This window comes from Pungitius pungitius, chromosome 16 (genome assembly GCF_949316345.1).
Source record: "Pungitius pungitius chromosome 16, fPunPun2.1, whole genome shotgun sequence".
In the NCBI taxonomy this organism is placed as follows: Eukaryota; Metazoa; Chordata; class Actinopteri; order Perciformes; family Gasterosteidae; genus Pungitius; species Pungitius pungitius.
The window spans coordinates 18777605-18793658 of NC_084915.1; the positions used below are offsets into that span (position 1 = coordinate 18777605).

Genomic DNA, 16054 nt, shown 5'->3' on the forward strand with positions numbered 1-16054 from the left:
TCAATTGAGAGAACATTATATTTGCAGAGTTTGCTCTTCCTTGAGGTCCCGGATATTGCGGTGGAATTATTCACAGTTAATTTTTTTTAATTTATTATTTATTATTTATATTTATTATTTATTTTTTATTTTAACGTTGAAAAACATTCATATACATAATTTCAATGCGTAAATATTCAGTGCTAGAAATTCAATCACCTATTTCTTTCCAAACCCGATGACACAGATTTACTTCCATACCCCTATGACAGAGCAGTACGGCATGCTTGGAAGTGGAGAAGACACTGTAGATGTGTCTCAAAGTCGCTAGGCTGCATCCTTAAGGACGCTAGGCTGCATCCTTAAGGATGCATTCATCGGCCGCATACGTAACTTCCGCTGCAACTCGGCTGCGACTTGCATGTCCCATTGCGTCGCGGTACGCAGCCCTCCAGGAGCTGATTTGGAGCATAGATATATATATATAAAAAGGGTGGATGTCGAACATCCGTACATGGCGGCCATCTTGGTAGGGTCAGCTCGCTCACTCATAACATTGTGTTGGTAGTGATACATGTACTTTTTAAATAACTTAATTTTCAACCGATTTTTAAACGGTTTCTTAAGAACGTCAGAGGTTTAGTACTAATTACAGCAAAAGTAATTATAAATTAGTAAAGTAGTATACATTAACGTCTTTAATTTTAAAATAACCAAAAATCTCAGCAATACATCATGCTCCGGAGGAGAAGCGAATCTTCCTAAATTAAATGATCTTCTTTATATGTACCGTTTTCAGGTTGTAAGGGTGTAATTGTTAAGCTCACCAGGTTGCTAGGCAATGAGAGCTCCCGTTATTATAGTTAATAAGGTAAAATATTAAAAAGAAATTTCCAATTATAATGTCTAACATAAAAGTTAAATCATAAAAGATCATATAATGATAAGATAATACAAGAAACAAGAAAATATGACATATTCAATCTATTTAAAGGAAACATGTGTATGAACACAATGTGATGCTTTTTTTACAACAAAAGAAATGATCTGCTAATATTTAAACATGAAATCAAACGATTAAACCAGAAACCATTAAAATATCAGATAAAAGTTGAGAAGAGTTTATAAGTAAACATCAGCTGTGAGAATGCAAAGAAATAAGTCTTCAGAAGACTGTGATCTGCTCCTCCTCCTCCTCCTCTTCCTCTCTCTCGGGAGTCTGTAAACAAAACAAACAAACACAACAAAGCTCAACAAGATATATATAGATATATATATATATAATATATATATATATATTAGTGCTGTCAAACGATAAAATATTATGAATACGATTAATCACTTTATTTTTTTCAAAAATTTTCTTTTCATTTTAATGCTCTTATCAACATGAAAAAGTAGATTGGCCTGCTTTATACAAATGTTTTATTTTACTGAAAAACAACATTGCCAAATAGTGCGGTACAAAATAAAATGATAAAGTGCACATTTCAGGTAAACAAGGACTCAGCCTGTAGTGCACTTAGTATTTAACAAAGCAGTCCGGTCTCTTTTTTCACAAACAATGAACCGTAACTGTTCTGCCCCACATATATATTATATTAACGTGTTAATCTATGCGATTAATGTGTTAGAGATTAAAACTACAATGCTAAGCTAGCTGCTAGGCTAAGCTACATCCATCTCAACATCTACTCTGCAGAGGACCACCACTGTGTCCCTAAAAGACAGAGGTTTGAAAACGTCCTGGGTAAATGTGGGGACATTTCTGGCACTTCAAACACATCAAGTGATGAAAAAATGAGGGTCAAAGTGCACGAGGAGAGCAGGAAGTCTCTAGTTCAACCTGTTCCACCAGGTTGAATTCTGCCTTAGAGTAATAAAATGCTTCCTAGTCCAAGTTTAGTGGGTGGATGTGTCCTTTTAGCTGTAGAGGCCTTCTGCTGTCATTAAGGAGCTCACTCCACCATTTAGGAGCTACCTTATCAATTATATATCATATAAATGACGCTCACTGGAATAATTGTCGGCTTTCATTAATGAATGGGATAATAATTAAGTGTTTTCTTGTAAAACCATAGTATGTATGTATAAATATATATTGTCACACACAGTATAAATCGATATGTGTATATAACTTGTTTACCAGGAACAGCAGCGTGTGGTGGATGATGAACTCTCTGGTGAGTCTCAGCAGATCCTGGTTCAGGGTTTGAAACAGAGTCGGCACCAGAACCACAGCCAGGTTCTGAGCCGACATCCGGTTCACCTGAGAGAACACCTGGACCCTAAGGAAGAGAACCAGGTGAGCTCATGTAGACCCACTTGCAGCACATAACGACATCTTTTTTAGCACTTATGTTCTTCTATGAACAGCTTCTGGCAGTTTAATATAAATGTATTATGTACATAAATGTTATGTTATATTAATCAGGTGAATTATTCAAAAGATACACTGTCTAAAACAGTGGTTCTCAACTGGATTGGCTCCGGGACCCACCATCACCCCTCGACGGGGGGGAAGGTGGCGCTAGCGTTGTCGACGAGGGGGGGGAGGGGGGGGGGGGGGATGGGTGCTTTCCCCGTGCAAAGGCCCGCGACCCACTACAAACGGGACCCACCAGTTGAGAAACACTGGTCTAAAAAAAAGTTTTTTTGTATGTCATTTTACATATAAAATCGACGTAATTAAAGCTCAAAATGACCACAAACAATATATAATATCAGTACACTGCAGTGTTTCCCACACAGACTAATCTGTGGCGCACTGACACTGATTCAACACCGGCCGCCACACTTTGCTTTGGTGTATTTTTTTTTCACTGCTATTTAAATCACGCACTGTATTTGTTCAGCTGCATTTCCTTTCCCTGCTCCGAGCGCGAGCAGAAATTAGCCAAAGAAGGAAGTTCACGCTCCGGGAACGAGCAAATATCTCCATCAATGGACCATCTCCTGAGGCCTTCCCTTATATTAGACCCTTATCAGCCCCGGTCAGCCCCGGCACATTGACGTTGGATCTGTGGGAAATGCTGCACTGACTTTCTCTGCAGGACAAACCAGTGTGTGTGTGTGTGTGTGTGTGTGTGTGTGTTTATGCGTTACATGTAGAAGTGTCCAAACAGTGCGTTCAGTGTTGCTCGGTTGTCGTCGGGCAGTTGCCGGAGCAATCGTCGGTAAGAAGATAACCTGGAGGGTTCATCTGCGATCACTGAAAGAGAAAAAGTGGACAGAGAGGTACTGTAGTATTAATTAGTACGGGTACTAATACTGCACTGGTAATACTTCTGATATAAACTACCATAGTAGTAGTAGTTCAGTCGTAGTAGTACAGTGGTAATACTACTGTGGAGTACAGAAGGTACAAACTTGCAGCGTGTATCCACTGCGGTCTCTGTTGCTCAGGGATCAAACCCTCCTGCTGGCGGACATATTGTTTGAGTGCGGAGGCAGCATCTAATACGCCCTGCTCGTCACTCTCCAGAGGGGTCGAGCTAGGTGATGTCATCAGAGACTGCACCAATTTGGTGACTTTGGTTGCGAGGCCACAGCGGCGGTATACGCCATCCACATTCAGTCCTGAGAGACAGGCAGAAAAGCAGAGACACGGAGAAACAGATTATTTGCAAGTTTGTAGTTTTCTCACCTCACTGTTTCTGAATGTAATATCATTTTTATATAGTATATTAACATAACCTTGTCATACCAAAGCTGGTTATGTGGGATATGCAGCGTTCGATGGCCGGCGGGACGGAGCCCCTCAAGAAATCCTTCACCGGGTATAGGGACCGACGAGCTGCACCCTGATTGGCTGTGGGAGTACTCCTCGGAGCTTTCTTCCGATTGGTCAGAGCCGTCTGCAGCTGGCTGAACCAGCACTCACAGCTGTGCTGCTCCTCAAACCGCAGTGACACTCTCCTGATGGGAACAAGACACATCCTGTGATACGTACACCTGAGGACCTCAGCCTATCAAATGTCAGGACACAGTAGTGCAGTAAGAATCAAAGAGGTGGCACACCTTTCTGCTGTCACCATGGTGATGATGCTTTCAGTGGGATCCATTTCTGAAAGTTTTAGCGTCAAATTTCAGGGATGCACTAATTTATCCAAACCAAGTACATGCCTTTGAGTACTTACTCTGGGACCTTCATGGATACATAATATGGGTACAGCGCTTACAATAAGATGTAATTACTTTCATCAGATGTTTTTCACTCCATACATCACGCGTGCAACAATAGGATACTTCCTTTTTGAGGCCAGTCGTTTAATGAAAAAGATTCTTTATCCGAGTACAGGTGGAACCATAGGGAAATAAAAATACTGTTACCTTGGTGACTGATCATGTCCAAATCCATCATCAGAGTCTGCTGTGTAGGTTTGTGGACAGGTTGTAGACTGACTCCGTCCTCCATCAGTAACAGCCAGGCATCAGAGTGACTAGAGGATCCGCCAACATCAACCACACAAACTTTACTGACTGCAGAAGCTCCGACCATTATCTCATTAGACACGCCCACTGGGAGAATCACCTGGAAACCAAAGCCCAGAACATCAACAATTTGTTGTCATGTTGTAACTTAAGTTTGAAAGAGAGAACTTATTATCATTAAGAGTTTCATAATAATTAATGGACTCCTCTGCGAAATTTTGCCTACGCAAATGTGATTTCAACGTATTTAATCTTTCACTTTAAACGTCATAAATATGGAACTACAGACTATGCTGTTAACAAGATGCTATTAAGACATAATGCGGGCAGTTTTAAAAATTACTTTTAAATATGTATCTCTGCTCACATCTGTAACACGCATGCACGAGTCCTTCGACAACCAGTGGGGCGAGACTTGTGCAGACTACATTGGACAAACCAACGAAGAAGAATGAAGCATCTAGAATCGCACCAAATGAGGCGCGTACAAGCCTCCCCAACATGCACGGCATGAGGAGATCCCACAAGTTCTATGAACGGAGTGACAACCTTACAATGAGCACCAACTGTTCCTCTCACTGGCGACATGCAGACTCAAGCAAACTCGGTGTACCTTGAGGAGGTGAACCGGGTGACTCAGTAAGTCCATCGGTTCAGGTCTAAAGGCCTCAGAGGGACTTGTGTACCTTCAGGATGTGGACCAGGTGACTCAGCAGAGCCTCTTTGTTGTCAGCAGCACAGATCAGCTGATTGTTCAGAGTCACCATCTCAAACTGATTAGCCTGTCTGGAAACACACCCAGTTGTCAATGATGTATACAAAGTAGTATCCGCAAGGGTACTAGCGGTTATATTAGCATCAGTGTATTACTATCAGTTGTATCCAAAGAGTTATCTTTATTTTTACTTTAACTTTAACTGGTATTGCTTTATTTTTAAACTAACGCATAGCTTTAGATTACTAATCCATAGCATTATATTTTATTTTATTCCTTGCACTATGTTGTCTGTTGTCTGCTGTCATGCACCAACTCCCTAAGGCGATGGTGGTGCGTGGAGTAGTGTGGTGCACTGGAAGCTGCAAGGTTGGCGGCTCAAATCCAGTATCCCTGAACAAGACACCTAACCCCTAATTGCTCCTCAGGCAAAATGTAATGCATGGGTTATAATGCAATGTAAGTCGCTTTGGATAAAAGCGTCAGCTAAATAATATGTGATGTAAAGTAAAGTCAAATTCCTTGTATGTCTGACACAACCCTGAGCTGTTAAACGGGTCTTCATCTCCACGGCCATCTTGAACTCTCTGAAGCTGATTCAGCCTGCGAGCTCAACTGAGAGAGGTTGGCTAAACGAAATGCGCAGCAACGTCGTCGCGGTCTGAGACGGTTTACATGAATCACAGCTGCTACCAACTTAACCAAGCGTTTTGGGTGATGAACTCATGACACATTAATAAACACCTTCACCCCTAAACCACCCTTGCCTCTATGGCAACACTCAATGGACATATTCTTTCAAAGGCAAAACCATCTCAAGAATAGAATTGCACCCGCCAAAGTGGCTAGTAAGAGTGAGGGGTTTTCCCAGCACATCCTAAAGCTACTCGCATTTGGCGGGTGCTAAAGTCAGGCCCTGGTTGTACCACATCTTTTTTTAGAGCGTATTAGTATCAGTTTTTATTTTAAATGAAATGTATTTGTGTCATTAGTATCACTGTATTTGTGTAACAGATGCTTTTTGGGCATGCAATATTTCCAACTCAATTACATCACTATGGTGTATCAGTAGTATTTGCAGTATACAGTAGTGTTTACCCTTCTTTAAGGAACACAGAAAGAACTTCTCTCAGATCCAGAACATCACAGGCGGCCGACTCGTTTTCTAACGAGAAGAGAAAACGATCTTCTTCCAGTTTACCATGAAGCTCCTCTTCCTCCTCACCTGGACACACACACACATACGTTAAGGAAAATAGTAATCACTTGTTTACAATTTTAATCCATTTCTAGTCACTTAGATAATATTGTTATTAGTGCATTTGTCCTACCTAAGGAGGCGGAGTCACGATTCTGGGGTAGGTATGGTGGGACATCTAAAGAAAGCAGCAAAGAAGTGATTTGAAGAAAGGATCACATTCAGGTGAGTTTTAGTAATAGACTATTCATAGAACATAATATTCATAAATAACCTTCCATTCATTCTAGTCATACTAACAGATCGTGTGTGCGTGTTGGTGTGTGTTACCTGTGTACTCGTTGAGGCGGAGCAGCTCTGTCTGCAGTGACTGACCGGCCCTCTCAGCCAAAAGAATGGAGGACGGCACCTGAGGGTCTGACGGACACACCTGCACACAGGTGATCTCAATGTCAGACATCATGTTAGACACCCACAACTGAAAAAGGTGTGTAGCTCAGTTGATGATCTCGGCTCAAACCATCAGACCTTTGCTCCCGAGCAGATCAGAGACATTGTTTCTTCTACGTTGTCGCCACAGACAACCTGACGCAGCCTCTGAAACACACACAATCACACAAACAATTCATTTAGATCCGACCAAGAACAAAAATTCTCCTTAGAGGGTTAATTCTCAGACCTTTCAGCCTCATGTGGTCACAGGAAACACTCCAAGACACATCAGAGAGCTCAGAAATACGTTATTACATATGTTTATTCATGAACCTTGTTTTCTGACCTGATCCATGAGAGAGAAGGAGAAGGCCAGAGTGTGGACTCGTCTGTAGCAGCCCAGCTTATATTTAGCCTGGATGAACTTTGACCTCTCCTCGTCAGATGACCATGCACTCAGCTGCTCTGCCGCCGGCACTGCTGGCGCCCACACCTTATTGGCCAGCCGGTTACCGTGGGCAACAAACAGCTGGCAGAGAAAGGTGTCAGTGGTTCAGTACCCTTGTGCCTTAATGGCGCGTTTCCACCGAGCTGTACGGTACGGTACGGGTCGGGTCGGTACGGGTCGGGTCTGTTAACCATGATTTGGCGAGCGTTTCCACCGCAAACAGTACCCTTACTTGATAGGCGTGGTGTATTCCAGAAAGTAGTGGTAAAGTCACTTGATCGGCGCGGTATTGAACGGAAAGTAGATTGACGTCATTCGATCGCGCGACAACTGAAAGCTAACCGCAAACAACAATGGAGACATACAGCCGATCTTGTTCTTGCTTCTCGATATGTGGCTGTTAAAGTAATGCTGCGCGGCGACATTGTTGCAACGGTGTTGTAGTTTAAAACTGGCGCCTCGAGTGTTGTCTTTCCCCTTACGGCACGCGCAAATGACGACACTCTTTCAACCAATCAACGTTCTGCAGTGAGTCTAGCTCCACCCTTTAGTACCAAACAACTGTGCCAGGTACCCCAACGGAAGGGTACCCAAAAAGTGGTACGGTACGGTGCGGATCTTTGGTACTTTTCTCAGTGGAGACACAAATAAAAGGGTACCGACCCGACTCGTACCGTACTGCTCGCTGGAAACGCGCCATTAGAGGCTTAGTACCCCCCCCATCCCCCCTCACTTCTATGAGTGGTTTAGTTGCCCCTGTGACCTGTGAGAAGTTTAGTGCCCCCCCTCACCAATATGAGTGGTTCCGCCCCCACAACCCTCCCTAACCTGTATGAGTGGTTCATTCCAGACCTTGTTGTCCATCTTCAGACTGCGCACCTTTGACAAGTTGCTGCCCAGAGCTCGATGCTGACCTGAAAATTGATAATGTTTTCAAACCCATATAGCTCTGCTAGTGAAGTTAGCATCGCAGCATTACACAACTTTTAGGTGGTTAAGATAGCTGGTCATCTGAAGACATATAATTCTCAAGTTCCTGAAGGTTCAAGGTCAGCTTCCTTTGACCAACTCCTCTTTAGGCGAGTTCGGTTATGACAGAACATGTGAAGTCAATGTGTCATGTAACTGTACCTGCACAGGCCTGACAGATGACAAGCAGCAGGTTGACTGATGCCCACTCAGGATTAGCTGAGCCGCAGTCGCCGCACACTTTGTTGTCGGGGTTTTCCCAAAGACGCAGCAACACGTTGCTATTGGACAACGCGCTGCGAATGCTTAAGGAGAGGCCATCCAACCAGACAGCGAGCTCCTTTGACGAATCAACAGACAGGCTACAGGAGGGGGCGGGACAAAGAGGGAGAAGAAGCAATAAGGACGAATATTCAGTGCTCAGATAACAAACAGTTGGTCAGGTGGACAGGCAGTCACACAAACATGTGGTCAGACAGACAGGTAGTCAAATTCCATGTATGTCTGACATACTATGGCAATAAACGTTTCCTGATTCCTGACACAGGTGGTCAGAGAGACAGGCACCTACTTGAAACTCTTGTAAGGAGTGATGAGGGAGAACGAGTGCTTTCCTGTACACTTCACCAGGGCCACATTCAGGGGTACAGAGAAGGAGGCAATGCCCAGCTGGAAGCCCTCCTTGTTGGGGTAAATCCATAGGTCGTGACCCCAGACGGCGGCATAGACCCGGCTCCTTGGGTCCTTGATGGTGATTGGTCCATGGAGTTCCGGGGGGGCAGGGCTTGGTTGCCCTCTGGTAGCTAGCAGAGATGTTACCCAACCTCCTTGAACCTCTGAGAAAAAAATGAAGAAGAATGTATTATTTCATCATCGGTAGACCCAAACTCTGTCTGGAACCTACAGTAGGTCTCACTAGAGACCAGGAGAGACAAGTGGAAACACAGTGCTGTAGCTTGTTACCACAGAGCCAGAGATGGTCCAGTAGTGTTTATTAGAGACCATTAGAAACAGAGGGCCTCATGTACTTATGCTTCTGTGCTCACTTCAAGCATACATTTTCCAATGTGCAAATAAAAAAATCGCAAGGTGAGTGAGTGGCCTAAGAAAAGCACTGATTACCCGATGAACTGCAGGTTTGGCAGTATCACAGCATACGCTTTCTGCCGGTTGCCTGTGTCGCTGAGGACGCTACGGTTTTAAATGTATGTACATAAGAGCCAGAGTGCTGTAGCTTGGTGCCAAAGACCAACAGAGTTCAGAAGAGACTAGTAGCAGTAGCTTACCCTCATTGTGAGCCATGAAGTCATAATTCTTCTTCTTGATGTGAACTGAGAATCTGCCTTTGTCCTGTTTCTTCACATTAGTGATGCTAGAGACATGAAAGAGGACCTCGGAGAAGTGGTCCTGATCCAGAGAAAAACACAGTCACTAGAATGACAGACAGACAGTTAAGCAGGCAGAGTGACTGACAGGTTTATAAAGAGAAGGGTTGACGGACATACCGTGCGTTTTTTCCAAAGAGAAATCAGCTGTCCATCCAACGTCGCCCATAAAACATTGTGTCTGTTAGAGATTAAATAAGTTGTCTGTTTATATTTTCATTTATATCTATAAGCCATCACCCATGAACCATCCATCATGCATCAACCATCATGCATTAACCCACAACCATCTAGGTGAGAGAAGTGAGCTGGGGGGAGTGGAAGAAAAGGTAGTTGGGTTGGATTATTGATGGATAATGGATCATCCTTCAATCAACCATCAACAAATTTACTAACAGGGTATCCAGCCCTATGAAACATAGATATACCAGGGTAAAAACACATCTACATAATAGCGCCTTGTGTGGACAGTAATCATGGGAAGTGTTATGTTCATAGAGTAAAGATAAAGCCCTCTGAGGCAAATTTGTAATTTGCGATTTTGGGCTATACAAAATAAAATGAATTGAATTAAAGATTAGTAATCTAGGACAGGCTTTTGTGAAGGCCTCAGGACAGAGAAACCCAAGGAGGACTTGAGTAGAGGACTCAAAATCTGGGGTCGTGCAAGATGGATGCTGCATGTATTATAGTGCAAAAAGAGCATATTAATTTTTTTCAAAACAACAAAAATAGGTTTTACGTTCCAAGTCCTTCGTGATTTTTTACTCTCAATTCAGCAAGGTTTGTCTGAGAGAAATGTATCACTAGATTCACCGCCTTCTTGTCTAGCAACTTGCTGTGTCGTTTTTTTTGTTAGCTTTTAGATACAACTGAGGGTTGAACTTTTGCACTGCCGATTGTAATAATTATATTTTCTAACTGTTGTAATACTTGTTATGTGTTGAGCATTTTCAAATAGATTAGTGGGAATTTTAGCGTAAACTCAAACACGGGGTGAAGCATTCATATTTTTGTTTGTGATGAGCAAACAATATTCCTCTTCAAAGTTAGGTTAAACCATCAACCATCCGTCATCTACCAGCTACTATCCATTATCTATAAACCAGCATCAATCTTGCATCAACCATCCATGATCTATAAACTTCAACCATCATGCATCCACCATTATCCATCCTCCCTGATGATAAAGTTACCTGAAACCCTTCCAGACATCCAACCAGCTAGCTCTGACTACAGCATTCGGAGAAGTTAACATTGCACCTCCTCCTTTCTTCCTGGACACTCGAATAGTTGCCGCTCTTTGGGACAAAGACAAGGTTTTTCCTCAAGAAAAATAAGCCATTCTGGGAAAGTGAGCTTAGATAGAGGAAGACATCGCACAACAAAGTGAGAAAGTATACTATTCACTTACAGTTTTCTGATGTCCTCCCGTCGACTACAACTATTACAACATGTCTTGCTTTAATAATTACATCAATGAGAACTCACACTGTCCTGCACTGCTTCATCAAGATATCAAAGCCACAAAGATAATATGTTGGTCTACCTCGGAGTCTTCTGTTTCAGGGGCTTTCCCGAATGGCCAGAAGAACGAGGAGGGGCTGGGACCGGCCGAGTGGGGACCAGACAACCTGAAGGACTGGACGAGAGACTAAAGGGTATCAACAATCAGGAAGTGCCAACACACCTAGTAGTAGCTAGTACAACTACTACCAATAATGGTAGCACATAGTACACTGCTTCCAATACTGGTTGTAGCAGTACTAATCACAACAAGTAGTAATACTACTAGCATTTACTGTGATATACATACTCTTTGGTATTTGGGTGGGAAGAGGGAGTGGGGCCAACCACAGTATCTTCCTCCTCATTGGAAGAGTCTGTGTCAGCTTCATCTTGGCTTGCCCAGCAGGCCAAAACTGTGACGTAGGGACTTTGTTCTTTGATGGTGTGAGGAGAACGTTTACAAACTGCCAACAGAATACACAAAAAAGAATGAGGCATGCTGGTGGTGTGAAGAGCAGGAGGAGAAACACAATAAGAGGTTTAAATGCGTGAGTACCATCCTCTGTCAGCTCAGCAGCTTGCTCCAGTGGAGGCAAGGGTACTCCTGCACCCTGCTCCAAGGCTGACATCACCAACTGTGACAACCCTGCAACATCTGGACAAAAGTAGAGATCAGGTTCTCAGCCAATTAGGAGAGAGCTCATTAGTTTTTTTTATCCAACGAGAGCTGTATTCCCCAGACATGTTTAAAGATATCCCATAGTTGTGTAAGCAGAAGTCACAACCACAGTTTTTAAACCACCTGCATTTCCCCACCCACAATAAAACATGATAGTAGCGTAGAACCTTTAGTTTGACGAGGTACAGAAATACAGTTCACAGAAACAACAATGCCTCCATATGATTGGTTGGTAGACGTACCTGTGTGAGCGTCTCCGTTGCTTAGCACTGAGGGGGTTTGGTATTTATCAGCTGAGGGTGACGGGGTCATGGAGCATACAGCAGGATTGCTGGCGATTCCCACTAAACTCGGGATGTTATCTAATGACCTCATAATGCCATCTAAGCTAACAGTGTTAGCAGCAGGTACAGGTGTAGAATTGGAAGCAGGGTTTAACTCAGCGGCAGGAGGGTTTTCCACAGCGCTAGCTGTCCCTGCTAAGCCATATTTGTGGGTACTGTTCACCATGTTTTCTAAAGAGGGAGGGGGTAATGGAGTTGGCGGAGTATCGTTTCCAGCCAACAACGGAATGCTGGTGGTGATAATGTCACTGACGCCAACCAAAGTCGGGAAGACGGCGCCACAATCTGACCCAACGCAAGTAAGAAGAGGGGGAGCTCCTTCACCTGAAAAGTACAAGTGACATCATCACCTGACCAATCACAGACGGCTTTGTGTCTTGCTGCAGTTCCTCTATCGTCCACTAGAGGATGACCAGACAGTAATGCTGTGTTCACACCAAAATTGATGGGAATTATCGCAACGCTTTACTGGCCCGACTAGTTGTAGTTATTTCGCGTCCCACTTAATTCGCAAGACACCGTCAGGGCAATTTTTCAACTGAAAAGCAATTTAATCGTAACTTTCGCTTTTGTGCGTCCGCGCCTTTCGTCCTCCGCACCGTGTCTCCGTGTCTATGCATTGACTTTGCATGGAATCTACTTGTGCGAATAATTAAATTTGCTATTGGTGTGAACGCAGCATTAAGCAGTACAGATTTTTTTCTTTAATGTATTGGTTTATTCGAATAGGCTACGGTAAACATTAATAAAACGTTGCTGTAAATGTGCCAGTTAGCCAAAAGGCTATTTTTCATCTGCAGTCCCAAGTGGCAGACGTTAGAAAATAAACCTAAAAACAAATGTTAAACAATATCAATGCTTTACAATGCACAAACAATGAAAAAGAATAAAACTGCTATACATTGTCAAGTAAAAACAAGACATGCATGAGTGAGTCACACCTTCACAATACAAAACTAATTGAACCTGTTTGAACCTTATGCTTTCTCATGTAATATATGAAACTCAAGACACCTCTTTAAACTATACCTTGACTAAAACACTAACAAACTGTAGCACTAACAAATCGTAGCACTTAAATTGTACTTATAATGGCACGTATGCATATCCATAAGGATTTGAATGTATTGTACATCTTTTACATTATTGATTCTGTACACATGACATCCATTGCAGTCTGTCCATCCCGGGAGAGGGATCCTCCTCTGACCTTCTCCCTAAGGTTTCTTCCCTTTTTCCCCATTAAGGGTTTTTTCATATTTTGGGGAGTTTTTCCTGTGCCGATGTGAGGGTTTCGGGACAGAGGATGTTGCATGTGTACAGACTGTAAAGCCCTCTGAGGCTAATTTGTAATTTGCGATTTTGGGCTATACAAAATATTTTCTTTTTTTAAAAAGACCATGGTGACTTAGATCTGGACTTTTTAAATAAATGAAAACATGCCTCGTATATTACTTCTGATCTCTCTCTCTCTCTAAATTATTAAGTGGATTAGCTAAGGAAGTTCATGTGAGCTGTACTCCCTGGGACTCCATCTGCACCAAGTAGAAGACAAACTGGTTCCAGATTATCCGTCTCCTGATTCTACCAACAACAACAAAAGCTACAAACCAGTTTGCCTGCTGTTACTCGACTAAAAATAAACTGAGCCCGCTTCAGGATGACCTCAAATCCAAATTAGTTGTGAAAGATGCTTCATTTAAAGAGAGGTTGATTCAAATTTAGAATAGAATTAGAATTAGAATTTAGTGAGTTCATTGTTCCTGAAGTGAATTAAATTTTTTTCTTACTTTTGAATTTATCTATCTGCATTTAATACGTTCAACCATACAAATAAAACTTGCCAAAAGGGAAGTCTCCAGGTAATCAATGTAAATTCTCTAAAAGCCATGGAAACACAACCGTGTGATTGTGGGTGTGTATGTGTGTACCTGTGCTCAGGTGAATCCCATTAGAGACAACTGCTTGCAGAGTTTCACCATTCATGTCTCTGAAACACAAACTTTGTGTTTCAATCTGACTGTCCATGTTAAGTTCATGGGTGTTTGTTGTTTATTTGTGCATCTGTAGAAATATAAAAGTGGGCTCACTTGTCCAGAGGGGAGGTGGAACTCAGAATGTCCTTCATGTAACAAGCTCGAGGCTTCGGAACAGGATGTGGAGGAGGAGTCATCTGAAAAAGAACCACAACAGTCTAAAGATGAGAGAACCTGACCAATCAGACACCAGTCACAAAATGAGGCACTAAAATAACCTTACGCATAGACGTTTGATTCATTTCCCTTCTTTACATGGTTTTGTTGTTGTTTACTGTTTCTCTCTTAACTTCTGGAATTCTAAATAGCTGTTAGTCAAGAAAATGTGAATCAAGCTTGTAGTCAATCGATTATCACACAGCAGCTAAAGAGCTGATATTTTAATAATAAACCCATGGAACTAGTAAGGATCCAGGTGTTGTTAGGATTATTGGCTGACCTTCTAAATAGGAACTCTGTACTTTAAAAAAATCAGCTTTATTCACTAAGATGTATACGTTAATAGTTCAATATTTAATTATTCAGTAAGATGTTTACATGTATAACTTTAACAGTACATTTAAAGTTATACAAGTAAATGTACTTGGTAACTTGCTTCTGGAGGTGAACCACTTCTTAAAGAGAACAATAACAATAAACCTCATGATTAGAAGTTTCAGATAAACAGCTCTTACCTTGTTGTTATTTCCGTACACCAGAGATCCTTGCTGCGGTCGCTCTGCTCTCCTCTGTTTGTCTCTCAGCTGTCTCACTGTTTACCTGTCTAGTTTTCTGACTGTTTACCTGGTCACTTGTCTGACTGTTGACCTGGCTGCCTTTTCACCTATCTACCTGTTAACCTGTCTGTTTCCTCACCTGTTTTTCTGGTTACCTGTTTGCATGTTGCCTCGTGACTGAGCTCTGAACCGTCAGATAAACTCTCTACAGGTGTGTGTCTTTCTATCTCTGTTAAGACCCGAGTGACGTGATTACTTCCTGTGCATTGAAGGGTTAAGTCACATGCAGACAACTAGAGCTGTGATTGGTCAGCAGGTACACACCTGTACAGGAAGATCAGGAAGCTAATCAGTTCTTTTTACTGCCTTGTTTTTACAGTGATACCTTCAACAGGTTCAACCTGCTGAAGGAATGTAGGTGTGTGTGTGTGTGTGTTTGAACTTTTGACATGTCCTGTCAAGTTATTGTTTCTCTAACCTTGAAAAAAAACTGATGCAGACTTTGGTCAAAAGCCTTTGTTATTGTAAAACTTTCAGCTTCTAAAGTTAATTTCACTACTACTACTTTTAGTAACTTTAAGTATTATATTTTACTGACATTTAAATCTTAAAACGCCAACACACTTTTTTTTGTTTCATAGCTAATCATGTTGCAGTTGGTTAGATGGAGAGAGCGAGGCGGTAGCTGAAGATGCAGAGCTTTTCGCATTGGAAACAAACTGCATGCAGAGGAACTCCTCCACGTGTTAAACAGGAGGGGGACAAGTGGCAAATGGACCACTTTAAGACTGATAGTGCCCGAAATATATTGCTGGCTGCTAGGCTACGTTCATCCCAAGATCTACTTGCAGAGGACCACCACTGTGTCCCTAAAAGACTTCTTCTTCTACATCTTATTAAATAGTTATTAGAATATAAATATCAGTCATATTCTTTATTATCAATGACATTTTTATTATTTATATTATTATAATTGTGGTTGTCGCTGCAGTGGTCCTGGCGTACACCTGGCTTATTATTTGGAATATTTGAATCATTTCTGTCAATTAATGTGAATGAAATTAATGTATTGTACATCTTTTACATCGTTCATTCCATACACATGACATCCATTGTAGTATGTCCATCCAGGGAGAGGAATGGACATACTGCCTATGTAGTAGTATGTCCATTCCAGTCCAACCCAGTCTCCCTGACCACCTGAGGGCAG

At 42.2% G+C, this 16054-nt stretch overlaps 1 protein-coding gene across 2 annotated transcripts; it reads right to left on the reverse strand.

The window, feature by feature from the left end:
• Positions 1–24: 24 nt before the first annotated feature.
• On the reverse strand, positions 25–15110 carry LOC119215912 (arf-GAP with Rho-GAP domain, ANK repeat and PH domain-containing protein 1). Of its 2 annotated transcripts, XM_062558018.1 has the most exons (27): positions 14960–15110; positions 14803–14927; positions 14183–14265; positions 14024–14082; positions 11991–12416; positions 11626–11724; positions 11377–11533; positions 11110–11214; positions 10757–10861; positions 9681–9741; positions 9462–9582; positions 8747–9011; positions 8338–8537; positions 8035–8120; positions 7105–7287; positions 6855–6923; positions 6657–6756; positions 6460–6504; positions 6227–6353; positions 5100–5199; positions 4312–4513; positions 4000–4045; positions 3686–3897; positions 3349–3558; positions 3085–3190; positions 2126–2267; positions 25–1198 (listed from the first exon to the last, which is right to left on the reverse strand). In XM_062558018.1, the coding sequence occupies exons 3-27, from the start codon at positions 14263–14265 to the stop codon at positions 1145–1147; spliced, it is 3363 nt and encodes a 1120-aa protein (XP_062414002.1). In that variant the 5' UTR covers positions 14803–14927; positions 14960–15110; the 3' UTR covers positions 25–1144. The 2 variants fall into 2 exon arrangements, with proteins under 2 accessions (XP_062414002.1, XP_037324361.1); XM_037468464.2 differs by having other exon boundaries at positions 26–1198; positions 11110–11202; positions 14803–15110.
• Between the last annotated feature and the right edge of the window lie 944 nt (positions 15111–16054).